The 26,731-nt window shown below is 46.0% G+C and overlaps 9 protein-coding genes across 9 annotated transcripts; 4 read left to right on the top strand and 5 right to left on the bottom strand.

Moving 5' to 3' along the window:
• Nucleotides 1-419: 419 nt before the first annotated feature.
• Nucleotides 420-2,021, bottom strand: JR316_0010590 (putative 26S proteasome regulatory subunit rpn9; the record flags this gene model as incomplete). The annotated part of the gene is made up of 7 exons (XM_047896256.1): nt 420-600; nt 661-833; nt 895-1,020; nt 1,081-1,239; nt 1,302-1,528; nt 1,656-1,819; nt 1,894-2,021. The coding sequence occupies 7 exons, from the start codon at nt 2,019-2,021 to the stop codon at nt 420-422; spliced, it is 1,158 nt and encodes a 385-aa protein (XP_047744301.1).
• A 1,470-nt stretch (nt 2,022-3,491) lies between these two features.
• On the top strand, nt 3,492-4,857 carry JR316_0010591 (uncharacterized protein; the record flags this gene model as incomplete). The annotated part of the gene is made up of 4 exons (XM_047896257.1): nt 3,492-3,610; nt 3,670-3,925; nt 3,985-4,269; nt 4,342-4,857. The coding sequence occupies 4 exons, from the start codon at nt 3,492-3,494 to the stop codon at nt 4,855-4,857; spliced, it is 1,176 nt and encodes a 391-aa protein (XP_047744302.1).
• Nucleotides 4,858-5,542: 685 nt separating this feature from the next.
• Nucleotides 5,543-6,274, bottom strand: JR316_0010592 (uncharacterized protein; the record flags this gene model as incomplete). The annotated part of the gene is made up of 3 exons (XM_047896258.1): nt 5,543-5,861; nt 5,918-6,128; nt 6,187-6,274. 3 exons carry the CDS (start codon nt 6,272-6,274, stop codon nt 5,543-5,545), a joined length of 618 nt encoding a protein of 205 aa, XP_047744303.1.
• An 860-nt stretch (nt 6,275-7,134) lies between these two features.
• JR316_0010593 (uncharacterized protein) lies at nt 7,135-10,616 on the top strand (the record flags this gene model as incomplete). Its single annotated transcript, XM_047896259.1, has 2 exons — nt 7,135-7,738; nt 7,792-10,616. The coding sequence occupies 2 exons, from the start codon at nt 7,135-7,137 to the stop codon at nt 10,614-10,616; spliced, it is 3,429 nt and encodes a 1,142-aa protein (XP_047744304.1).
• Nucleotides 10,617-13,054: 2,438 nt separating this feature from the next.
• JR316_0010594 (uncharacterized protein) lies at nt 13,055-13,583 on the bottom strand (the record flags this gene model as incomplete). Its single annotated transcript, XM_047896260.1, has 2 exons — nt 13,055-13,492; nt 13,554-13,583. 2 exons carry the CDS (start codon nt 13,581-13,583, stop codon nt 13,055-13,057), a joined length of 468 nt encoding a protein of 155 aa, XP_047744305.1.
• Nucleotides 13,584-16,487: 2,904 nt separating this feature from the next.
• On the top strand, nt 16,488-17,246 carry JR316_0010595 (uncharacterized protein; the record flags this gene model as incomplete). Its single annotated transcript, XM_047896261.1, has 3 exons — nt 16,488-16,546; nt 16,607-16,778; nt 16,830-17,246. The coding sequence occupies 3 exons, from the start codon at nt 16,488-16,490 to the stop codon at nt 17,244-17,246; spliced, it is 648 nt and encodes a 215-aa protein (XP_047744306.1).
• Nucleotides 17,247-18,012: 766 nt separating this feature from the next.
• JR316_0010596 (Fruiting body protein SC1) lies at nt 18,013-18,530 on the bottom strand (the record flags this gene model as incomplete). Its single annotated transcript, XM_047896262.1, has 4 exons — nt 18,013-18,059; nt 18,114-18,151; nt 18,215-18,353; nt 18,413-18,530. 4 exons carry the CDS (start codon nt 18,528-18,530, stop codon nt 18,013-18,015), a joined length of 342 nt encoding a protein of 113 aa, XP_047744307.1.
• A 1,850-nt stretch (nt 18,531-20,380) lies between these two features.
• JR316_0010597 (Mitochondrial 2-oxodicarboxylate carrier 2) lies at nt 20,381-21,685 on the bottom strand (the record flags this gene model as incomplete). The annotated part of the gene is made up of 11 exons (XM_047896263.1): nt 20,381-20,403; nt 20,459-20,666; nt 20,721-20,727; nt 20,780-20,856; nt 20,910-20,979; nt 21,035-21,145; nt 21,201-21,241; nt 21,293-21,395; nt 21,447-21,495; nt 21,543-21,562; nt 21,615-21,685. The coding sequence occupies 11 exons, from the start codon at nt 21,683-21,685 to the stop codon at nt 20,381-20,383; spliced, it is 780 nt and encodes a 259-aa protein (XP_047744308.1).
• Nucleotides 21,686-22,308: 623 nt separating this feature from the next.
• JR316_0010598 (Signal recognition particle 9 kDa protein) lies at nt 22,309-22,704 on the top strand (the record flags this gene model as incomplete). The annotated part of the gene is made up of 2 exons (XM_047896264.1): nt 22,309-22,398; nt 22,453-22,704. The coding sequence occupies 2 exons, from the start codon at nt 22,309-22,311 to the stop codon at nt 22,702-22,704; spliced, it is 342 nt and encodes a 113-aa protein (XP_047744309.1).
• Between the last annotated feature and the right edge of the window lie 4,027 nt (nt 22,705-26,731).

Genomic DNA, 26,731 nt, shown 5'->3' on the forward strand with positions numbered 1-26,731 from the left:
TGGAATCAAGTATTACCACCTGAACATAGGAGGCGATCCAACTTCCCTTGCCCAACATGTGTACTCCCACAAACATGCGCAGGTCGGATGCTATCGGCATTGGGACGGGCAAAAGATGGATTTCCAGACATAAAGTTGTGTCGTGCGATCCGGGAACGGCATCTGCGAGAGAACAAATCCACAAAACCTCGGTATTATTCTCATGAAAGTAGGGCAGCGGGTTTGGCAGCGATATCGCCTACGCGGACATACCCCGACTATCACACACGCGCCTACAAATACCTTCTTTGAAACAGGGTCCGCCGCAACATGCCAAAAAAGAAGAGGAGAAAGAAAAAAAATGTACACGCGTCCCCGCCTCATGCTCATTAAATATATGTACACGCCGCCAATGACTCTTGAAGGTTTCTAATCGTACCCTAAGCCGTCTGCGGCACCTCAGACGCGAGTCTGGTTGCGACTTTGTTCAATTTGTCAACCCACTCTCCGATCCTATTCGACAAACCAGCAATTTGTTCCCGGGACAGCACCCGCGGCTGTACCCAAGTGATGAGTACTTTCTGATCAACCTCGTCAATGGAACCTTTGATAAGTTTCAGACTATACAGACAAAAAGTTATATTAGATTCCGAATATCGCAAAACAAAAACACAGCCTAACCTCAATGCTCTCATAACCAAAAACTCAACGTCCTCAATTGGCAAATGTGTTTCCTCAGCAATCGTCTTGAATGACATTGTTCTGTTATTTCCCTGTCGTCTGAAAGCAGATTCGATCAACGCCATCAGGCAGATCTTTTGTTGTAGGAACGCGATGTTCTGCGCCAGGGGTGGCTTTGCGGTTCACCGACATCAGACAGACAGAAAAAGGTAAAATTATTGGATTTAAGCTTACCTTGCTCGCGAAAAGTGGAACAAGGGCCTCGTATTTCCCAATGCTGCCCTCATTGAAGGTGAACAAAAGTTTCTTCAACCACGCGTGATTTGTGCCGTCTAATGAATCCAAAATTGGGTGTTGAAGCTAAGAAAGACGCGCGTTACATGGAATGATAGCAAAAAAGATCAAGAAAAAGTGCTGTACCAGTTCACCAAAGTTATAAATGGTATCTGCAAGCAGCGCCGACAAGCTAAGGTCATGCGCTCTCTCCAATCGTTCCTGAGGCGACATATCCTTCTCAATATCGACACACGCAAGGTAAAGCAGTGAGTTCTTGTAATACGACGCAAAGTCACCCTTCATCTGATAATCGACGACATCCTATCAATAACTATGTTGACCACAACAATATAATACAGACTTACCTTGAAATAATCCGCCGCGACACGGTAGTACGCCGCGTTCACGCTATTCTCCACGCTATCTAGGCTGTCTAGAATTTTCTGCGCCGCGTCGATGTCCGTCTTCGTTCCCTGCTGGTCCCCAAACAGTAGCTTCGCTTTTGCGATCGCGGTGAGCAAGATGACGTGCGCTTCAGGTGCTGTCTCCTTGTCGATCCGCGAGAGGAGCGCAGTGAGGAAGTTCTGGGGCGCTATTCCACCATATCAGACCCACAGGAATATTTTTCAGGGAGTCAAGAAAGATCATAGCATAAGAAAGAACATAAAGATGATCAGCAACCTATGAACATATCGCCCGACCAAAATACGGGCACTCACCGTCGATCACACCCGCTACTTTAACAGCCATCTCCGCCAACCGTAGCTGGTTCAGTTTCGACTCGAAATCCCTTACAAACAACTCAAACACTCGCTGTCGGAAAGGTCCCGATGACGGATGGTCGAAGAATTCGAAGAGCTTCAGTGTAAGCTGATGCCATAGTCTGCATTATCATTAATTTCCAAAACATCAAAACGATCGATAACTTCTCAGCGCATGTGTATATAATCAACTCACTTCCGTGTGTACAGAGTCTTGAACGACTCAAAGAACGGATGCAGCTCCGCTGGAGTGTGCGCAAGCGCTCCGGAGATGAAGTCCTCCAGCACAAGCTTGGGTGGTTGAGCTGCTGTTGGCTGTGCCATATATTCTTGATATCGAGTTCCTTTTTCGTTGGTATACAGAAGAATTATAGAAAAAAAATGGGGAAACGGAAGGCGATGTGCGGATGGGAGATTGGGTTTACAGAGTGATCATATCCCTGTCGAGCTAGGGCGAGACGCGTCGCCCTAAATGTGTCCTTGTTTGGCTGGCACGTGAAGTTCAAGCTAATCAAAATATCGTAACTGGCACCGAGCTGCAGTCCTTTGAACAACACCACACGATTTGAATCCAAACCAACAACTCGACTTGTTCCGAACTATCTATGTATGAGATAAATCGACCTTGGAAACAATGCAGAGGTTTTGCTTACAGATATGCCACCTCAACTGCCAAATCGATACGAAGATCATTTTTCATTTTGTCCGACTCCCAAAGGTGGCCCTAATAAATATAAGTACGTTGAATTCTTTCTACGGCTTCTTGAACAGGCTCCAGGACTAAGGAATAACTCTTGACAGGCGTCTAAAATCTTCTTTCGACACTTAGATTCATTCATTCTACTTTGAATGCCAGCACTGCCATCTGATTCAAATTCGCCAGGCAGAAAAATATCCTGCACCTGATGATGATCCTATCGCCATCTCAGCTTGACAAGTCTTGACTTATCGAGCAACTTCCAAGTGATCTTCAACCGAATTTAAGCCGGCACTTCGACTAGATGGTTTTCGTTCTATTTTTAGAACGACCCTCAGCGTTGTGTCGCTGCAGGAAACCCATGAGGCGAGGACAGGTGGTTTGCGAAAAAAAAAGGCGCGGACTGTCCGCCAGACTGTCTGCCGGACTGTCCGCCGGACTTATAGGCCTTACAGTGAGCCAGCGTGACCTGGGTTAGTGACAGCCGTGCTCACTGTGTTCCACAGCGACCACTGGCAGTGCCCCTCCCCAACAACTACCACCCTCCACCTCCAAGCTGACCTTGAGGATGGTCACCATTGTTTCAGCTTTGTAGATTTTTGCTCTTTATATTACAATTTTTTTCCTATAGAAGTACATACTGTCTCTGTCTCAATGACTGCGTTGGTGTAGTAAATGAAGCGCCCGAATAACAGCTTGCTTGACGTTGATGTTGAGCCAGCCAATATTCAAAAAAAGCCGCAATGTGCCAAACAAATTCTCACGCGTTATGCAGCAGTTTAAATGTGCTACCAACAATGCGTGCGCTGTGTAGCGCATCAGACGGTGGGGCATTGTTGGGAAATGAGCTCGCTGTCTAGGGCAGTGACCATGCAAGTGAATCCCCCGACGTGGCCTGGAGGTCACACTATGGTCACAAATACCCACCATATACCCAGTGTCCGGCGGACAGTCCGCCAGACAGTCCGCGCAAAAAAATCTCGTGGACGAACCTTTCTGCATGAGGCTTCAGCAATGCCATCAAATCGTAATGATACTTCAAGCCTCTATGCAGCAGGGCCGCTGCTCTTAACTGAACTTTGGAATCTCACACCAAAATGTCAAGGACGAACATTATTCTCTCAACACCTCATAACTACGACCTCCAAGGCTTAGCCGAAACGACCCAACAGTCTTTAAGCCTCCTGAAACCCTGGACAACACTTCCCCCGTCTCCGTTCGTAATTTTTTCCAATAAGCTCATACTTTCTGCTAATGTTCTGCACGAAACTATAGATCAAACCCACTCATTGGAGAGATATCCACAAAGGCAGCTAATTATGTATCTGCTATACAAATGGGCGTATCAGCAGCATACAGCGGCTTCACCGTAACCGAAGAGGTACTGTTTCTAGCCAAAGTGCTCCCGGTCGACGATCAGGAGGATCTTAAGCAATACCTTGTGGGTATGATGGATCTCGCGCGGGAAGCACGGGAAAATGCAAACAGCGCATTCCAAGCCTTTCGCAATGTGCGCACCGACATCTATGAAGTAAGTCAATGGATTTTTTTTTTACTAAAATCCGTTGATATTTACTGCTTATTGCACAGACGATGTCCAAATTGACAGAACAGCTCAAATCTGCTGACCACCCTGGTCATAGGGCTAGAGACGACTATCCACAGTACCGCAAGGAAGATCTCGACGTTTTAGTCAAATTCAGCGAATACCTATCGAAATACGCAGAGTGGTGGGACTGGATCAAAGTCGAGACGGACCCCTCCTCAAGCTCGAAAAATGAACCCCTTGCTTTTCAGCTGGACAGCCTGACTGATCCAGAAGCTGTCAAAAGGTGGACACAGCTTAGATCGCAGTATACTGCCTACGTTCAGATGGTGAGCATAGAAATCTCCAATCAATTCAGCATATCGATCATAAACCCTCCTCATCATTCATTATATGCTCAGATTGGAGAATTCGAGGACTCGGATCCACAGTTTTTCAACCGATCTATTTCGCCATCGCCGGAAGCCGCTGGTCAAAGTTCGACGAACAAACATATAATGGACGTTTCATCTACCCCATCCTCAACGGCCACATTACACGCCTCTTCTCATGCGACTGGACCACAAACTGTCAACGGCTCAAGCATTCCCCCTCATAAACCAAACAAACCTACTCCAGAAAGAGCTTCATCCGTCGATATTAAGCTAAATGGCAATAAATCTTCGGGCCCGTCATGGCACATCAAATCCGTCAACCTCATATCAAAATTCATCAAATCTCTCCAAATAACAAAGTTCGGACAAATAGCAATCCGCTGCGTCACAAAACGTGGTTCTTACGCGGCGCAGAATCCAAACCAAACCTCTACTGAGCCTTCGCCCAAAAAGAAGAAAAATGAAAAGAAAGCACCCACTCCATCTTCCTCCGTCAATCCTTCGCCGACAAAAAACAGTACTCCCAAAACCAGCAGTGATTGACACGGCTCCGTACACAGTTTCGATACTTTATTCTAGTTTGTTTGCGTCTATGACTATACGATATGTTGTGAGAGTTCGTAGACTTAATCACATCCCTGCTCTGCCCCAGCTTCCCATTTATTTACCTGTTTTTGATTGACACGATTGCTTTGGGAACGAAATTGATTATGCGTGATAACCCTGGGTTTTTGTGGGTTTGAGCGGCGTTCTCCTACGACACCGTCTTCCTAGCCAAGTCTCGAAGTCAGACTTTGGCTCACTGAATAATGCCAATCAGACATTTCCTGATCCTGTTTTCGCTTTCTGAAGCTATATATAACATGGTCCACAATCAAAAATTCTTAATATTTCTGCTTTGTATGCGTTGCGTGTAAATAGCCAAGCAGTGAATGCATTGATATCAGAATGGATGAATGTGTACGTAAAGAAAGAAGGGGTAAAAAAATGAAAAACAGCCAAGAGCCGTACAAATCAACTCGAGGAAATTAGGGAATTCGTTACGAATGAATGCATATTAGGTGAACTACGAAGGGGTGTCCATAACATGGTCAAAAAACCATCATCATCAAAAGGTTCGAACAAAGAAAGAGCCACAGGGATAAATAAAGTCTATGAGCGAAGTACCATGAACATCAGGTTCTTCTCGAACTCAAGCGAAAAACGACGAAGGTGACCCCTGAGCCGCTCAGAACTTGGTGACAGCAGAGCGGGCCGACCTGTAGGCGTTTCCAACAGAGCCAAAGGAGCGACTGTTGTCCCAGTTGTTGCCGCTGGGGACGATGTAGGACCTGCCGAGGTCGTGGCCGGAGAATCCCCAGTCGTTGACGCTGAGCGAGCCGTCGCTCTCGTAGAAGCTGTTGAAGTGGGAGAGGATTCCAGAATCGTAGCCGACGTTGCGACCGGAGAAGCGGCGCAGGTCGCGGCTGAAGCCGTGCAGGCTTGAGTGGAACTGCTCGAAGACGACGGTTTGAGTCTCAACTTCACAGATCTGCTCGGAGATGATGCTGGAGAGTGGTTGGAGGGTCAGTCAAGTGTATGGCTTGGTAGGAAAGAAACTGACCGCTTGGCCATCTCCTGGAGGACGAGGAGACGCTGTTGGATGATGGTAATGCTCTGCGAGTGGCAGACGACTTCCTTCTCCTTGACTACAGAGATGGAGCTCTCGCTGAAGTGGCTATTGTCAAAGTTATCGGCTCCATAGAAGTTGTCGAAGTTGTGGAAGGAACTGAGTCCTTGGTAGCCGTTGAAGGAGTGGAATCCACCGCGGGCGACTAAGAAAAGATAGGATTGAGTGATGCAGATCAGCGACATAGACATAGTATGTCATACCTAAATCGGTGTTCGTGGGGGCGGCAGAGACACCAGCAGAGAGGACGGAAATAGCGACAGTAAGTGCAGCAGCGAATTTAGCGAACATGATGATGATTTAAAGTGACGAAATGGAATAAAAGACGAAGTCTAAATAAAATACAAATCAACTTCATTGTTCCAGTGTAGACCATGGGAGTGTATACTCACTTGCTATAAGCACAAATGTAAGGCCTTCCCTGGAGGATTTGTACGAAGTGATCAAAGACTGTGGATGGGCAACCGGGCCAAACAAAAGAGCGAAAAGCGAAACAGAAGAAATGGAACGAAAGGATGATGCTTCCCTCCCAAGAATCCCACAGGCTTTTATACCTCTTTGTTGGTCTTGGCATTTTATCGCTACCACCATATTTCACAGGAACATATGGAACATGACTGGAAGTACAGGCTTCCCGGTGCCTCCACGAACAAAACCACGGTTTGACACGGTAATACACCTGTTTACTGTCATAGGTGTGACGGTCGCACAGGACGAGCCAACGCCCGTCTTATTTTTGGCAGATATTCTGCTGTGAAACGCTGTGAGACGTCGCAATACTCATGGTCCCATAGGCGTCAAATCAAATGCCCATCACAGAGGAAGTCAAACTGGATTTTTGAATGATGAGTCTATTCTTGTAAATGAATCAACTGCTATAGGGACAAGAGCACAGACGTACCATTAAGAGCCGTTAAACCCATAAACTCAGTTTCATGCCTGCTAGTAGACGACTTCGTTAAAAGGCGAGTCGAGTCGGGCCCAAGATAATGCAAGAGATGGAGGCGGAAGGCAAGTTCGGACTTTGTCGGCGTGTGTATTTCATTAAGGTCGCTCTGGTGCTTGTATTTGTTTGGTTCCGAGGGCAATACATGTTCCAAGTGAAGTCGTTCTGTTTTCTTTGTTTTTCACTTTCTTGACTATCGCTACACATGACTTCTAAAGCTAGATTGAAGTCGTTGGCCGACGACGTCGAGGACGCTGAGGTTGCATCTCTATTGGAAGCGCAACACAGCTCAGGCGACAATGGCCAATGGTCAAAGGACAAGTCTGGCGACCTCGATTGGAGTTATACGGCTCGAACCGTTCGTACATTGAGCCATGACCAGTTGCTCAACGAACTTTGGGAGAAAGGATTTTCAATCCCCCCAAGGGAATACAATCCTTCAGCGCCATTTGTCTACGTCAAAATGTTTAATGGCGAAGTCGTCACCCTTCCACACGGTTACCGCCTGCCTCTTATGTTCGTCGCAAGATATTATTGGGGAATCGCTCTGAGCAAGCTTAACGACGTAAATCTATGGAAGAAGGAGCGGGCAAATGTGTACCACCTCTCGCGTTTATGCGAAAATTTGTTCCAACGAGCACGCGCCAAGGCTTTTGCTGGTGGCATGGAGAAGGGGTGGCGATGTGTTATGTTCGATCGATTGTTGGCGAGATTTTATAAATCATGGTATCGCAATGACCCTCCAGCCGGGAAGGAGTTTGAGCAAAAATTCAGTGTAAAGGAATACGATAGGGACGTTCTCAAGCATGGTGCGTGTAATCTGCCATTCAACCAATTTCCCACTCATATCAATGTTGCTCAGACTGGAAAAGATGGTGCACAAGAGGTCTCAATGGCGTCAGAATGAAGGAGCAAGAAGTCTCCGATGGTATCACAATTGCTGAGTTCCGGGCAGGCTTAGAAAGACTGGGAGATGGAGAGTGGTCTCTTTTTGGCGAACGTCTAACTTGGATTGGCGATGATGAGGATTTATCATGGAGCTCTGAGTCAGAGCTTACAGAATTTGAGATGGACGATGAAGCCGAACAGGGGGCACAAGAAGAAGAGGAAGAGGAAGAAAATGCGGACAGCGATCTCGATGCTGAAGGCGATGAAGTAGGGGACGATGACGACGATCCTACAACTCACCAATCAGGGCATACTGATTTAGAGGATGCCCCATCGAAAAGGGTTCGAGACCTCCCTATCGACGAAGACGAAAATGAGCGTGCTACGAAACGCGCTCGAATCGAGATGATCAGTGATACCTCACATCGTCGCCACAAGGTCAACAATATCGTCGCCCTGACCCGTACGCTGGCGGCCATGGAAAAGAATCCTATATGGGCCAGAAATAATTTTTCAGGAGCTTCAGGATCTGGGAATGGGAATGAATCTCAGGAACCTAGACAATCAATCGGCCCCACACCACCTGCAAATCCTTTAGATCCAGAGGCTGAGGAGACCATTGTCTCACGCCCGCGGCCTGTATCTCAACCGCCCATAGGTTCTGGTGTAGATTCTTCGTCTGTGACAAACAATGGCACTCTCGCCAATAGGGGAGAGCGTCCGAGTAGCCCAAATTCAATGCCTCTGCAAACTTCAGTTCCTCGCCGTTTCTCCTCCGTCACCCTTAGTCAATTAAGGAGCCCTTCTGCCAATGTATCCTCGAGCAAGCTGTCTTCCGCTTCCAACCCCTCCACAAATAAACCCCGTCGATCTGGGAAAAAGGCTCCACATCCATCGCTTCTTCATCCATCCGGTTCGAAACCCCGTCAAACTCGCGCTTCACAGATTGCTGGTGTGGCCACCGTGAATGTCTATGTTAGTGACGGAAAGCCTCGGGGTGGTGCGGTAGCTCACGCTGCCGCGCGTGCTGCGAGGAAGGCTGCCGAGCAGAGCCGGGCTTCGTCAGTTTCTTCATCTTCGTCTTCATCAGGCTCATCTCGGTCACCTTCACCAACTCCATCCGCGTCACAATCTAACCTGCCTTTCCGCTCACCGGCTCCTCAGCAATCGACATTAACCCATACGGGACCCACCTCTACTGAACAGGCGGACACTGAAAACACGCTGCATGCGCAAACGGGTAAATGGGCAGCGATTGCACCCCCGCCTCCGCCACCTGGACGATCTGCAGCGGCCAGGAACAAGCGTGCTGCTCAGGCTTCTGTAGGAGCCGAATCCCATCGTCCAGAAAACTCGCGGGAATTTATCACTAGCGAAGCTTTGAAACTCTTGGTGAACCTGGTCACCTCTAGCCGGAACGAGGGTGAGAAGTTGATTAATGCCGGTAGTGCATCCTCCTCTTCCACCGCTGTGCCGTCGATAGGTACTGCCCCTGCCTCTGGTTCTGCGATTGACCAACAGGCGTTGGAAGGTCGATTCCAGCATTTCGAGGGGCGTTTCTTATCCGTGAAAGAAGAACTTGTTGGGATTGTTGATAGGTTGCAAGCTTTGGAGAAAGAGGCACGGGAACAGAGGGAAGCACGGAAGGCGTTAAGTGATAAGGAGTTTTGCGATCGAAATATAGGGTGTGCTCCTGAGGGGACATCTCAGAGCACGCAGACGGAGCGTAATTCTGTCGACAAGAATCAAGGTGGAGATGAGGATGTAGAGATGATGAGTGTAGAGAAGGAGAGTGGCGAAAAAGAGAGGAGTATGGATCTACGTCGGGGTGTGCAATCCGTTCCACGGGCAATGGGCGAAATTGCAATCCAGACTGACCAGGTGGAGGACGACTCAGCGGCTAAATCGCACGCCTCTTCTTCCAGCCAGTCGGGCACTCAGCGGGACACCGACATTGGTTCTGGTGCGAATCGGAATGGGCCTGACACTCACTCCTCAGGTCATTGCGGGGGTTCCGAGACGGATACCGATTCTACGCTCAATGCTGCAAAGGACGAGACCATCGATCCATGTGCGGCTGAGATGTCATCGAACCTATCTCTTTTGGTGAACAACCTCGTGTCTGTTAAGATGCTGTCGCTCGTCGGGGACATGGTTAAAGGAAAGTCTAAGGACACCTCAGCTGCTGACCCAGACATATCTATCCGGTCGATGTCCCCTGCAATCCCATCATCGGACTCGTTCGCCATCAACAATATCATGGACGAGGTCAAGGCTTTAAAAGACGAGGCCCGCGCAAGGGAGCAGAGGGACAAAGAGGAAATGATGGCATTGCGACAACTACACTCCGCCGAAGTGGATGCACTTAGGAGACGACTGTCCTACCTTGAATCACAGAGCCGATATCTAGATTCAGACCGCTATCGTTCTTCGTCTCGCCACGAAGAATACCATATTTCAGCCCCTGTCGGCAATGATCACCATTACCATAACGAGGGAGGACGACACAGCCGAAGCCGACAACCCGCATTCCACAGCGCCAGTGCTCGCGTTCACCGCTCGCCAGTGGTCGGGGATGGTGATCAACCACAGTCGCAGTCGCATACACCTGTGCCAGATAGGGACAGGAATGGCACCGGGCCCTCCTCGAGCTCCAGTTCGAATCCCATGCCGACCCCATTGAATTCCGAGCGTAGTTTCTCGTTTACACGACCGGGTACTGATCGCGAGGACGATATTCCTTTACCCATCAAGTCCCAGCGGAAACATATGTTTGCCACTCGTGCAACGTTTGGCTGATTTGATTTGACCTGTTTTTTCAGGATATTAAACACTTCTGCGCCGTTTACGCATACTATTAGTAATTATTCTCTATTTCTCGTTGTGACTTTCCCATCTCGCACGCTTTCCCTATCGTTTTATCATATGCGTTGTAAAATTCACTCTTAACCCACTTTTGTGATAATGAAGCCTTGATGTCAATCCGACGCTCACTCCATGCTTTCTTCAGCTTATACATCCTTTCCTATTTGTCGAGACGTGTATGGTCACTTGTCATCTAAACTTGCAAGCTCCCGTAGTCAGTGTCTCATCTGTATTCTCTAGCTGCTATTCTGTCTTCAACCAGTGTACTCGTCCTTAACTTTACCTTTGAACAAAATTTAGGCACTGTCTTAACCCCGGATAATCGAATTAAAGCCACAAGAATGGGAAGACAGGCATTCGTAAATCAACTTCAAGTTTCAAATCACCGCATTGCCAGCTCCTGGCACCCCCGTTGCATAACCTTTGTTTGACTACTACAGCTGTTGATGGACATCACTTGGGCATCCGACACCGTAATCTAAACAATCTCAAACGCCGGAGGAAACGGTCCATAGAATCAGCCTATTAATCATCACTGATCAGCAGTCGGGCTTCTTTATCACGACGAGGATCATCTACAACCTTCGGTCTTTTCTTGAACTCAGGACATCCCTCTATGGGCAGTATTAATTCAACCACTCCTCAGGATCAGCAAATTGGTCTGGCTGTTTTGAATGCATACATCTCAGGAATCAAATCACAGCTCTACGTATTGATGATTTGTGCGGTCTGGCTAGGTGTTTCTCTGCCACTGATGGTGATCCTGTTCTACACGTCGTCCAAATCGCTACGCCGATCAGGTATCTTCATTAGCAACTTGGTGGGAATCTGCTTGAGCGTCACAATGGGTCTCTTGTATCTCTCAATCCAGGCAAGTTTCGTTCACCTGTACAAGACCAAGAACGTGAATTATATATTTTCCATTTCGAAATTTTTGACGACAGATGACGGCCATTTTAAAGCCTTTTGATCTGCTTAACCGCGCAGAAGTGCTGGCCTATACATTTATTGCAGCATCGCTCGGCATCTACGTCGATTGTATCCTATTCTTTCGTGTGTTGGTCGTTTATCCTCGCCATGCGACACCCGAACGTTTGTGGAGCTGTATCATTACCCTCCTAGTCACTGTCAAAATTGCTCGGCTCATCAATTTTTGTATCCTCTTTACCCATATTTTTCAAGGAAGCAAAGCAATATCCAGCAATGCGGATTACATTCCAATGGTCAAAAGCTTGCCGGGAGAAATTATTGAATGGTCTCTCCAGCTAGTAGATAACGCGTATGATACCTCTTCCAGACTGAAAATCGTTTCATTAACTTAACTTTTACATCTTTTTAGACTTTGTTCTGCCCTTTTTCTGTGGAAAATCAACGAAGGGAGTGTGTATTCCCTACAGCTTTTTCGTGGAAGATTCAAAAGTAAGAGATGCCCATTGCCTATCGCATACTTCCCGTTACTCGCATCATTCTGATACTGGACGTAATTCAGATAATCAATATCGAAATCCACTTGGCACATTATTCTGGATTGCCACCACCAACTTCGTTTTTCCGTGTCTGTTCGACATTATTGTGATTGTGCTCTTCTTCAAAGATCCACATCCCAGTCATTATTTCATCATGATGATATCCAACGTCAACGTTCAGATAATTGGGGTACTTTTTGCCACGATTTGGAAGGCAACAAAAAATGGAAGCTGCATCACGGATATCACATTCGAGGCTCCCAAATCGAATATTCGTTTTGCTCACTCGGAAACAGCGATAAGCAAGGATCAAGCAAGACCTCAATAAGGACCATGGCGTATTTTATTTTGCAAAAAACCTCGTTTATTCTCATATTGTGGTGAACGATATGGTTACCTTTGTACAGATAAATCCAATCAATCTACTATGCACTGTAGCTTCAAATCCACTCCCCTAAAATTGTCCTGACTATCTTCCATAATTGGGGTGTATGCCTGAGCGCTTCTTGTGTTGAAGCGTAGTCAAAACCATGGCCACCTGCTCTTGTACCTGCATGTGGTACACTTGACATCCGATTTTTCAATAGGTAGGAGTCAAGAAGTTTAGCTGCGGTTTTGAATCGGGAATTAGCAGGGTGGTGACTTAAATATTAGCAGTGTCGGGAACTCACGTAAGACAAACGGATTGGTACGATTCAGTGCTCGTGCATTAAGTGCCTGATAGTCTAGCTTTCTTTCATAGGAGCGGCCGACTATCATCGTAGACGCATAAGGAACTGCATATTTCGGCGTACATATGGCCTAATTTGTCAAGATTTCTACTGCTGTGTACCTTGGTGTACAAATTGTAATGTGCGTTATTGTCATGTCGTTCAGGTATAAGTTGTACAATTAGTGTTAAATAAGCTATGTTTTAGCAGACCAAAACTCAATCCCTGCAGAAGTCATAAATAGTAACCATGTCCCAGCAATTAGAAGGGCCGATGTAACGAAGAACACCTTCCCTCTCGCCCTCTCGGCAGGAGACACGATCATATCGTGAGAACGCTTTGGGCGTCGTGAATCTAGAGGCTGCAGCTCCTGCGAGACTTCCAATGAGTTTGGCTCCACGTTGTCGTCCTCAGGTAATGCCTCGTACTGCTCGTACTGGGGAAGCTGCTCCACCAGCAGCTGTTGGCGGAATTGATCGAATTTCATCATTGAGAAGACGCCGATCATCTGGATGATATTAAGAGTGAGGAATGCGTTGATCACCTTCTGGATACTGGCCGACGATGTGCGGGACTTGGAATCTAAGGCAAGGCCAGCAAGCGTTTGCATGATCGTTGACCCAGAAGACTCGATCTGTGTGTTGATGTGTTAGCTGTTGTGTGTGGTTTCTCAATGAAAGTTTCCGTGCTCACACTCTTATGGGCACCAAGAGCAGTTGATACATATTGAAGGGGGACCAAATGAGGGACGATGATGACGAGAAGAACTAGAAAGTTACTTCAGTTATGTGCTGGATGAAGTTACGCAAGTCATGAACTAACGCGGTGAGAAGCCAATTCCAAGTCCGAATGACAGCATAGCAGGAAGAGGCGTACCCGTGGAAGTTGGAGGGAGTGCAAGCCAGGCATAACACGCCAGTGTAAGGACAGAGGAGAGAAGCAGGAGGCGGTGGACGATAGAGCGCTTTTTTACCCGGTCTGTTATGTATCCACACTTTCAGAAGTCCCGGGAGGAGTTCAAGTAAGGATATGATTGTTGATTAAGAGAAGGTGATGCTCACGATAGGATATAAGAATGCACTTCCCGCCAGTAGAAATGATGATTGCTCGGCTGCCTTGCCCTCAGATAGGCCGTAACGGTGTTCAATAATGTTTCTTGATCGTTATGTCTTCAGTTTTTATAACCTTTCTGGGACACGGGCAGCGACACTCACGGAGCAAGATGGGGAAACGGGGTCCAGATGAATCCGCAGAATATGTTGATACCAATATATAGCCAGAATATATCCCCCATGCTTAGCAGATCTCTGAGTTGTACCTTCCTCTTTGAGGTCACGTCATGCAATGCCTCTTGCTCTGAGAGTCGTCCCGAATTGTCTGCTTCAGCGCCGATTTCCCCAGCAATCCACTTTTCATACCACAAGTACAATAGGTTAACGGTGAAAGAGAACCCTGCCAAGAATGTTGAGGCAAAGAATGGTGCGTGTGGGCTCCATTGGGAAAGAGGAAAAGAGACGCGTGCCGATATGAATGATGCACTTTTGCCTGCTACCAGCCCAAGTGCAAGGGATAGCCCTAGCCCATGATCTTTAAAATAACGTACAATGATGGTTTCTTGCACGACAGCGAGCGGGGAGATTCCCAATCCAAAGATAAACATCCCGAATACCATGGTCTTCACGGACCCGGAGAGTTCACCAAGCAACAGAATAAGCTGACCGGTGAGGATGATGGACGTTGCTATAATGCTACTAAGGGAAGTCCCAAGTCTTGCTGCGAACAGACCGCCAACTTTGGAAGCAAAAGCTGGTGGTGAGCGGGTAATCTTCTATATAAGCCGCCAACGAACCTAAGGGTGTCCATGTGCTGTTGAGCGCGAATGCTGCAATCAATAGCCCAAATTGGCCATTAGTAGTTCCCTTCTCCCTAGAGAGCTGTGATTTCAGAGGACCAAGTGTATTCTGCCCACTGAAAGGAATAAGAACAGTTAGCTCCATGAAGTCCTTACTGAATCAGTAGACACTTACAAATGACTTCCAATACTCAACGAACACGCACACACCAATGCCAAACCTCTCAGCAGAGCAACTCTTCTAGAGCTGGGGGAAACCATAGCCTCAACGTGTAGTTAAGCCCTACGGTTCCTCCCTTGATGTATCGGTGGCCAGTGGTACGTTGCCCCAGACAGCAAAATCTGTCATGAAGGGGCGAAGAAACGAACAGGAGACTAATTTGATCGTGGTCGGAACTTCCGCCCATCCTGTGCTCATGCCGGGGCTCGAGGCTTCCCGCAACATGCATGCCGTGATAGATTAAACCCTGAAAGGACCAAATGTAAGTAACATGGTGGGAAAGGACTTGAAAAAGGTACTACCTCTAGCGTAAGTCTGCTGGCTGATCGTGGGAAGGTTTTTATGACCCGATTCCGGCATCTCGCCTTGATGATTGACCAAGATTGGGTATTTCTGCGTACATTGATACGTTCCACTCAGGTGAATGGTACTACTAAGATTAGCTGAAGGTAAAACTTAAGAAGACTCTCCAGTATCACAACGACTATATGCAGGCATATTCAGTTAAAAACCGTCCTCCCACGTCAGTGACTCCACCATACTACCTGTTATCTGTTTTGGTACTTTAGAAGCTGAGGCCCGATCTCTAAGTAGATTAGTTTGACCAATAGTGATCTATTCCTATCACCTTTTGACCAGAAGCAATGGGAGTAAACCATTATTTGCATGGCGCAATATTGGAGCATCAGGTCTTTTGCCAAACATAGATCCACGTTGAACACGGTATTTTCACCCAATACTTCTAAAAAAACACATTTTCTCCTAATCTAATGCCACCTGTCTCCAGATAGAATATAAATAATCATTGAATTCTGACAAGTTTGGATCTGCCTGAACTTGAAACAACGTCAAAACCCCTTCGCGGGAGTCCGGTATAGCTAGTATATCCTGCCGAGAAAATCATACTACACTGAGTAGCTTCTGTAGAAAAAAGTCTCTGTATGAGGTTGCATCTTTTAAGCCACTTCTCTACCAAATCATCAGTCATCTTGTTGTCAATGTAATATATAATTAATTATTGGGAATTGAATCTCTTAAGCGCCCGATCTATAATACTCATATGCAAATGAACGCATTGCATTTGAAGAGCTTCATCCGATCATTTCGTCGATGGTCTGTGTCAAGATGGTTTTAACCAACCATTGCGGTTGCATGTATCATTTAATCCAGGCTCAGTAAAATTTATTTCGAGACCCAATTCATCCTTTGACTATTAGTGTTCGATCGTGTATACAAGTTCCACTTTTTCAGGCAGTTATCTGATTTTCTCTGACTGTTGTGATCGTTGATAACGTCGTTTGAGATTGACAGGATTTTGTGCTAAAATAGTTCCCGAAGTATTAAAATAGGTTCAGGCTATTCTTACCTGTGCTGCATTGCCTTGCGGAGGGAATAAAACCATATAAAATATACAGTGTAAGGTTGCTCTGTCACCTCAAATCAGACGCCCCGTTATCAAGTTGAGGAGGGTACATTATGGCTCACATTCTGGTCAGCAATTCCACTTCTGTCAACACAGCGAATCTTCCAGTTCCCGACCAAAAAATAGCGTTCTTAATGGTCACAGCTATGTGCTCTGGCATGAGCATCATTACATGCGGGTTCGTTATCATAACGTAGGTTGCTCATATTATCTGTATGGCATTTAAGGTGGCTCATTTCTGTCATTCATTTAGTCAAGGACCATCTCTAAAACTTACGTTTGACCGTGAGCGACAACGTTTCCTAGCTTTCGTCAGTTTATTGGCGGCTATTTTCGGCCTATTTGGGAATGGATTTCAACTTAGCGACCACCCAAAGTCTGCCGGGGAGTCAACTGCTTCTTTCTTTTTCAATTGGCTGGTCCAGGTAATAAACTTCCAAAGGTCGTTAAAGCATATTTTAATCTTCTTTATCTAGCTTGGGTTTGCTGGGATTGCACATAACAGCATCATCAGGCTTCTTACTGCCCGCGCAAAGTCCCCTGCTCCCGAATTGATAAAGCGCACTTCCACGCTATGTTGTATCTTCTATCTCCTCACTTTGCCGGTGATGGCGCCTACCTTTATATCCCTAATTCATCCTGCGCGCTCATCTGTCAAGGTCGTTGCACGGGATATGAACATTACTTACGTCTGCGTCGTCGAAGCTCTGGCAACAGTTGCTGATGTCACCTTGCTGTGGAGATTCACAAATAACAAGGAGCATGGACACGAGACTCGAAAGAAAATGATTCAAGACATGTGGATCGTTTACGCCTTTATTTGGTTTACCATCGGTGCTGATATCTTTGCAAAGGCCAGTGAATTTTTTACAACGTATAATTCATGCCTTTGATCAGACGTCCGTACGCATGTGCAGATTTTTCGCAATAAGACCGGTGACCTTGTATCGGATCTAGCAATCACGAACTTGACCCTGACGTTGCGTGCAGTGGCTGCACTAATGTATGGATCGACGCTGAGAAATGCCCAAGAAATATATTCCTACCATTCGGGAGCTTTCGGTCATTCCCTTTCAAGAGCTCTGCCTACCGGTAATCCCTCAAGGAAGCATGTCATGGATCATTCGCAAACTTTTATTGCTGATGGGTCAGAGAGAAATAGAGGAATCAACATGAATCATATCACCATAAGCAAAGAAACACACTCGGATCATGACGGTGAGGTTTTCAACGCCACTGCCAAGGTATATGATGGAGCGTGATGTATGATGTATATAAAACCAGAATTACCTATTTCTTATCTTGTATTACAAAGAGTGCTTTAGTAGCAGTATAATCGAGAAAATCAAGAATACTTAAATTTGTTTATAACGACTGGGCGTAGGCCTTGGCGGAGTCATGAAGAAGTTTTCACTCAAAGCGTAGTGTGTGCCAATGGGTCGTGGGAGATGTCACGAGCGTTGTGGGAGTGCGTCTTCCTGAGTCGGGGGTAAATCATATTAGATAGTGTGTCCAACACAGTCAGGATGCAATATACAATGTATGATGCTCGGAAACCATGACACGTTGGACTCTCAAAAACGACTTCGAGATATATCTTAAACGTTCAATCCCACGACATCCCATGAAGAGTGCTACTAGTACTACTAACGCATAACTTTACAAGTTGAGGTTAATGGGAGTGCACCCAAGAGAAACAAGTCCGTCTATATCAACTAGGTCAGCACCTGTATTTCAGATAATTGGATATCTGAACTCACTGAAGCTGTTGTCGGTGCAGCAGACAGGCTGAGTATTGCTGAGAAATGAATGATAATGAATTAGATACAATATTAACACATGAATTAAAAACCAAGATTACCAGGAGTTTCCAACAACACCAACAACGGAGATGGGGCTGCAGTTGATGCCAACAAGGGCCGTAACATCACCGAGGACAATTCCGAGAGGGCCCAGGAGGGAAGTGGCACCACTACTATTAGCAGCTTGAACGCTGTTGCCTGCATTCATTGCGAGAGATTTTAATGGGGTACACAATTAAAAGACCCTGAATACGTACAGCATTGTAGCTCTCCTGTATTGCATTGACCGGTAGGTTCGTTTCTGGGAACCGGGTTGGCAGCTGCAAGGCTGGCCAACGACAGAGCAGAGATGATGACTCGGACGTTGATTTGCATGATGAGTATTATGCTTAAACGCTGTAAAGTGCTCAATGCAAGGAGTTTGAGTGAAGAAAAGTCGCTTCAAATGCCAACCTTTTATACGGTTTCTGAGGTCACTCACGTAGGAAGATTCGATGGACGGGATACGACCGACCACATCGCCATCAAAATCTTATACAACATGCACGCATCGTATAGTGCATTGAAGAAGGTGGGGCGTCAGTCAATGAAAGTGGAGTTCGGGTGATCGAAAAACGGCAAAAATTGGACCTGTCGGGTAAAGAGCCAAAATTTATATCTCAGATCAGGCGGCTGCACTCATGAAAGAGTATCGTAGCTCATTGAGGGGGGAACCTCTCCAAATTAAAATGTCCATGATTATCATGGCTGTTAGGCAATAGTCATCACCGTTTGATAAAACACCATTAGACAACATACGCTGGCTGTATGGTCTTAATTCCCAAGGCAATCTTGACCTCAGCTAAAATTTTTTTGTCCCAGGTCTGTCGATAATGAAATCATGTTCAATGATGGTGTTCATATCTATGACGCACCATGGTTGCACACAACAAACTGGCACTGGAAGCGGCTATAACGAGGGATATTATTTCCCAGTACAATGCGTCAGGTTATCGATTCGTCGTTATAAAAACAAGTTCCGTCATGCATTCGACCATTATTTAGGATGCGGGGTTGCCTGATTTAAATGAAATACCTCATAATTACTGGATAGGCATCCACAAATCTCTATACGTCCATATTACTTGTACTAGCCTTTTCGGTACTGAGAGATTATGCATGAAGAGCGGTGATTGGAAGGAGATGACCTACTAGAAGCACTTTGTAAGAGGGGGATGAACACTACTATAGCAAGTGCAGCGGTGGCAAATATGAAGCGAATACTTGTTACCTTCCTCATTCCTCAAGGCTCACGGCTACATGTTCTTCCTGGTGTGATACAAAGCATGGGCAACTCCAACGTCTTCATTGACGGCCGAGCCTCATCGACATAGAGTTTAATCAATCACCCATGCCTAATAGTCAGTTAAAAACGAGGATGGACCTATTTTTGTCACATTTATTTTTAGACAACTAACCTCAGTCGCTGGTTACAAGTATCTGTCTAGATTTTGAGATATTATCAATTCAGGTTTAAAGAGACATAAAGTCGAACTAGTGATTTTTGCTTCATCATATGTCGGTGTGTTGGGTTTCTTCATCACGAAGGATGTGTTTTAAGCGGAGCGGACATCTCTCGCTACCGCGGCGACTGGGTCGAAAGTCCACTAACACTTACCTTCGTTAACTATGATGTATAAAATTTTCATGATAAGCTATCGTTTGATCATGCAAGATGACGGAAGGATTGTGTTGATAATGCGGGTCGATGGTAAGAAGCGAATTACGGGTTGTTAAGCTTTAAGTCCCGTTGAAAAGAAACATTCGCCTTGCCATCTATTAATTTAAAGGATAATACTATTAATCAATCAAGCCCAAGTAGCTTGTTTTCATATCCAATAGAGGGAGAGTTACATGCACATGGTACGAACGGGGTGGCCACCCGTCTACCATTGTAAGGTAGAAGATATCAGCCTGCATAATAGATATGGAATCGTTGTACTTTTTACCAAATCGCTTGCCGAGAACCAAAGACCGTGGAAGAACATCGATAAAATAGAAGTGCCGCAATTAATGTAATCTGCAAAAAATACACCTTAAATAAATAAAAGTCTATGATCATGCGATATCAGAAATGCAGCAACAACCTGCTGCCACGAGGAGAGCGACCAGGGTAAGTCCTCATGGAGCTTTGACAGACTCAAAAATGATGTTATATGGATGCCCAAAAACCATCCAGTGCAGTTTTAAATGTATGGAGGGCCAAGTGCTAGAATACAGATGGTAAGATCACTGAATGTGAGAGGTAAAAAATTTCACTCTACCGGTCCTAAAGATACCCAACGTAAACTCTACAACAAGGAGTAGAACACCGCCTCCTGGGGCGAGCCGAAGAACTTTGGGTATAAATCCTTTGTACAAAGCTCCCAATCCTTCCTCGCGAGCGATTGTAGCTAAAGCAGGGTATGTCCAGTTATATTTTGGCACAACGCCGGGTATCTTTTCAGTTCCTTGAATGCGAGATTTGACGACCTAAAGGCTTAGGATAAGTATATGTCAGTGTACAATTGTATGACATTGTCCTACATCGAAACTATTTAATGTGATTAGTGGATATAAATAGGAAAACGGTTGAATGGACATACGGGGTATTGAGCACGGTTCCGGCGAAGCCACCAATTGCACCGGAGATGAAGTTGTTGAGGAGTTCAGCCTTTTGAGTCTGTAGGAACAAGTTACAGTCTAGGTCACGAGTTTGGATGGCACTAGGCCTACCTGAGGCTTAGGAAGGAGTGATTTGATTTGATAGATAGATCCGAAGTATCCTCCGTTCCAGTAGACGTGCCTTCGATTAAGCACTTAACGGGGGCTGCATGGGTTTTGATGATCTGACGTCATACCTCCAGAAAGTTGATTCCATTCCAACATATAGGCCAAGTAATCCGTTCTTCTGGACGACTTGCTTCACAACATCAATAGGTCCTTTGTAGGTGCTTTTCTTGTCCTGAAGTCTGCAGATATCATCATCAGAAAGACCTCAGTAAATCGAGAAGTCGAGATACACACTTGATTTTTACGAGTTCGAAAGGTACGACGACGAAACTTTCCTGTGAAGGTATGCTTTAGTAAAAAGTGAGTGACATAGGTTTTCTTCTTACAGTAGCTCCCGCGCTGCAACCAGTCAGGATAGATATGCTTTGGGTCATCTTAGATTCGCCAGACAGACCCAGGAAGGTCTTTCCCCAGAAATCATTGGCAGCGCTATAATTAGGGGGTCAGATCGCCGTGACTTCATAATAGTTCAGGACTCACAATTTCACAGCACGCTTGGGTGCCTCCAACATCAAGGGAGGCACGAGTCCTAGGGGGCTTGAGGTTTCGTCGTGGCTTGAGAGGAAGAATTCTCACCTCGGTAAAGGCGACCTGCACTGTGGGGATGGATGAGCGTAGAAAGACGAAACTGTGTGGAGGAAAACGCACCCTTCTTCCCTGATGATATTCCTGAATGTCCCTACAAGACCAGCTGAGGTTTTCCCAGTATCAAGCTGCATTCGGGTTTTGACCTAGCACACAGTACACGGTTCATGCCTGGGAAGAATTCGATGCATTTCGTTGGACATACGACATCTATCACGAACTTCAGATGCGGAAATGGGGCCAGATTCAACTTTAGAGCTCACCAAGAGGATAGAAAGTCAAAATTTCTGAAATTCCAGCAATCGCTCCTGCCGCAAAGTTGGCAGCGAAGGGTAGAGCTATAACCACGATGTTATCGCGCGACGCGCCTCTTCAGCAGATATGTCGGGGAGCTTACGTTTGGGTTTGCGTTCAGTGGTCATTACAGCAAGTTTTACAAGAGAAATAGACCCAAAAGCGAGCAGAAGGAGGAACAATGCAAGGGAGAGTGAAGGTGAGGAAATACACGGGCGGTGGTAAGTACTCGAACGGAACGCGGACGGAGCTATAGACGGCTTTATCGGCCAGTCACAGTACCGTGACGAATTCTAAACTGTGTGCCGCATGCGTGACGACAATGAGCTCGACGTCAACGTCGATGAGCTATGGTGTACATCCACTCCTGGCAAGAGTTCCAGGATGCTGCGGAATCCCTGTACCTGAAGGCTCCTAATACTGTGAGTCTGCCTTTTGGTTGTGCTGTTCTTCCGTTAACGGGATGCCCTCCCACCCGCTGCAGACTCGCTACTCTGTAAAGTGGAAATCGTCTGAAGGCAAACTGGTGCTGAAGATCACAGACAACACGACAGTACGTCGACATCTAACCAATAGATTGTTTCTTTGGCTGATCCATATCGATCAGTGTATTAAGTTCAAGACCAATTCGTCCATTTTCCTCAATCGATTCGAGTCGCTCAATCTATCCATCATGCAGAAAATGCAGAATCAACAGCGTCGCGAGGAAACGCCAGCTGCTGCTCCCACCAGCGACGTGCATCCAGCAGCCGAAAATGATCGTGCTAGCCCTGTTCCTGCTCAAATATCAAATGCGATTCCTGTCCAGGTCCCGGCGACTGGTGGGGTAAAAAAGAAAAAGCCCAAAAAGAAGAAATAGAGCTGATACGTGGGATTTATTGCCATGATGTGTTGATAATTGGTGAAGGTTGTGCTGAGTTGGACTTTGGACATCCAATGGTGCGTCTGCTACTCTTTCTTGCCAGCATTATCGCTCACCTCACTCGTTTTACTCAGGCACCTTGCTCTAAATATACAGTATTATCTGCTTCAATGGTATTTCCTCGTTCACGTACGTGTGTACTCAAAACCAAAAACACAAAAAAGCGCATATATGAAGTTGGATCAACTCTGAATTTATCTTCCCCTGGGGTAGGAATACCTACCGCTCGTCAATCCGTCTCAGACTTATTTACACGCTGTCAAACGACACGCATCTTGTTCTGTCAATGGAGTCCACGGAGTTGTGCGGCAGTCTACCTTGAAAGCTACATAAAAATAATGCTGCTGGTCATGATACGCAATATAATTGACACTTAGCCTTCACTCGGCCTCACACTCACCAACCGACTTTTCTAGCCTTGAAAACCCTTCGGTGAGAACCCCCAAGGTCAAGTGTGTTAAAAATTATTGATTGAATTCCTCCAAGGCTTGTACAAACTCATCCGGATACGCCGACGTGATTTAACAGTTCCAGTAAGAGGATGCTATAGTACGACCCATGGGGTATGACCAAATGCAAGTCTAGAGCTTACGTCGAAGAATTTCTACCCAAATTCGTACGACTCATGTGCATGGGAGGTATCAATAAGCAACGAAATCTTCAAAGTATTCCCTCCTTATTCCTCTTTCGCTAAATATGTAACCCAGGCCCGAACCCGCGTGAACTCATGGAACTCAAATCAAGGCATGTTTTATCGCTCATGCCATAGAATGTTGTTTCCGCATGGAATAGATGGCGTGCAATGTTTATACGCAGTTAAGCTTGCTGTGTACGTTCTTCGTTTAGATCTTTCTGCCAAGAAACCTCCCAGAACAACCATATGTTTTTTGAACGTCGCCGGCGGAAAGCATTCAAAAAGTTCTCAATTCAAAACTTTATCGAATTTACCAAACGAAACGTCTCACATTTACTCATCTGCTCCATACGAACTTTGGGAACCCACGGTTAAGGCTCACAATGATTTGTGCCCTGTTTGCACGTTCCGATCACTTTCTTTCTTTCTTTTTTCACTTAACCGCTTCCCATGGAACTACCTTTAGGACACGCCGAAACTGTTGCGTTTTTCTTGGCGTTCACCGATGTTGAGGCCATAAATATCTCTACGACATTGACACTCAGTCTGCCTCGGCATTTACGATGCCGACAGGTTCCTTCATGCTCAGTTGACGTATGGTCATCTCATGGATGAAAACATTATGATGGCTATGAGAGTCGAGCTGCGGATGCTTGATAGCGCCACGAGAATGAATTGAACTTTCTTTGAAAAATCCATTATTGATTATCTCAATACACCAGCGCTGATATCTTTGTTTCTCAATGTCGGATATTGATGTGAGTGCCCACAAGAACCAAACATATCATGTCTATTTTGCAGAACCTAACTCAAGCTTTCTTTATCAAAGACAGCAGGGCATTTTAAGAGATCAGGTGGAGATTCCATCGTACTACCTCAGGAACCAGGATCGACTGCCTGTAGGAATTCTTTGAGAAGTGACTTGGCAAGATAGACTACTGTGTCAATATCCTGTCTTTTTTGCTCGGCGTACAGGCTCAGCAACTGATCTGCAGAGGCCGGCTATGATTTCAGAAGCGCTCACACTTTGGACGCCGAAAAAAATTGAAAATCCATAAAATTTATGGTGCAGAATTGTCTCGCTCAATTCCCTTCCGCTTGGTCGTTGTTCTGCTCCGAATCTATATCTCGTCCCATGTCATGTCATTAAGCTTCATCCAGACGTCGGAAGCATACAGCATTACTCAGGATAAATGGAACCTTGATGAAACGATAGATCAGTTCAGATATCTGATAATCACCACATATCTGTGTACTTTGAGGTCCATTCGGATCCAAACTAACCGCATAGAGAAGATCCAACATACTAACATTGCAGCTTCTAGGAGACTATAACTTTTTGAAGAGCTGGTGTAACGGGTGCTCGAGCAGTTGGATCCCGTACAGGATGGAATCCGAACGGTTCCATCCATCATTTCTACGGGCATCATCTCCAAAAGTCACGGCTTGTCAATAACCACAAATATCTGACAGTTTCTCTGGTCCCGGGACAAGGATGGAAAGCAATATTTTGCCATCCATCCTTTCCGAAATTCTCAACTCATTCAGTAGCCAAGTTACTACAATGTTGAGTGTACGAATTTTATTTCTCGGCCAATTGATCCTTAAAAGTATGAGTCAGTCATGGATACTGACGAAGCTATAGCAGCTTCAACGTGCCATTTATCTTTTAGACCGAGCACATGTTTTCGTAGGAACTGTAGAAGATCTCAAGGTGGAGCCTACAAATAACTGTTGGCAATGATTATCACTGCCCCGCATGTCTGGCTGTCATGATCTTTCAACATTGCTGTATGCAAAATATGCTAATCCCTTTACTCTTCTGATGGTACACATTGCAATGCATGCGCGTTGTTCTCTTCTCTGCTCATATGCAACTTTTCGCGTTTCACGTGGAATAAAAGACAGCGTTGTGAACGCGAATGTTCGAAGGTTCGATCCGTTCTATTTTTAGCATCAACCGACGTCGAAAAACAAAAATAAATGCCGCTTCGCCGACTTCCCAACCTTCCGACTGCGCTCTTCCGGTAATAACAATGCCGGGGTACTACTTGTGCAACGACGTAACGTACACTTCGACGATGGAAAAGTTGAAGATTTTTCTGTGATCGAGGCAAGCTGCGGATGCCTCGACAGGACAACATTTTCTCGATACCCCCATTGATTATTTACGCAACGTTGTGACCTCGTTCGAAACAGGCGTTGATTTTTCCTGAGATGGAAGTGCATCAATCTCGTCCTCGATAACCGGATTGGTGAGCACTCACAAGAATATACATTTCAAGCTTATTTCTCAAAGCGCAGCTCAGGAACAGTTTTTTTGCCTTTATCCTCCTGCCTTTATGGCATAGCTGCGGACTGCATCTGATTCTGGGCATTTCGCTCCTTCTTACGTATTGTGGACGACTACACCCGGACGATCTGCCACTTGGCAAAAGCAGTGATGTGTTGAGCGTACTGAAAATTCTAACACGTCCGTCGTCTTTCTCTTCAAGGCGCAGTCGTCGGAATGGACTTCAAGCGTCCGACATAGCAATGGCCCTAATAATAAAGGCGCCAAGTGTGTTGGCAGGGGATGACGGGTACGTTCATCGTTAATCGGCAGGAGCGTTACTGGCAATAGTGTTGGGCTCTCATCCCCCTGCTGAAAGACAGCTTTCAAGGTAAAATTCTTGGAAAATTTGTCCCAGCCTCCCAGATGGCTCGTCAGGCACACACGCACAAGCGTCGCGCGAGCTCGGTATTTCTCTTGGAATGCGGGGTAAATTCAACGTTAAATATCGTGGATGGCTCCACTCTCCAACAACTAGGTACTTTCATTATACTGATTCGCGCGAGTTTGCAAGGCACAGATACTGTAATTAGAGTTGAGAAAATGGTGGTTTTGTTCAGATGGGGACGGAAAGCTGGTAGATATGTATTACAATTTACATTGTAATCAAGCAGAACAACGACACTTGGTCTTGACACTCCCATGGCCATGGTCAAAACAGGAGCGCAAAGCAAGAAATTCACGCGCAGGTTCCGGTGCTTTGCAAAGTTAAACAGTCCGCTCAATTGGATTTTGGGAGGTCAAAGTACAAACAGAGTCATTGATTCCCATAATTCTGTAAATTTAGGAAATTATCATTCCCATTCGCTTTTGAGGTATTACTATTGCGGTGCGCGTATTGGGGTAAGAATAGGTTTTTTGTTGGTTAAATGGGTGTATGTGCTGCCGAACGCCGCGCAATTGCTTTGTGACGATATCCATTTGCGGCAGAAGAGATCATGCGCTTTTTCCTGTGGGTTTTTACTGACTTTTGAGGACAACTTTGACCCCGCAGTGCG

This window comes from Psilocybe cubensis, chromosome 10, assembly GCF_017499595.1.
Source record: "Psilocybe cubensis strain MGC-MH-2018 chromosome 10, whole genome shotgun sequence".
NCBI lineage: Eukaryota > Fungi > Basidiomycota > Agaricomycetes > Agaricales > Agrocybaceae > Psilocybe > Psilocybe cubensis.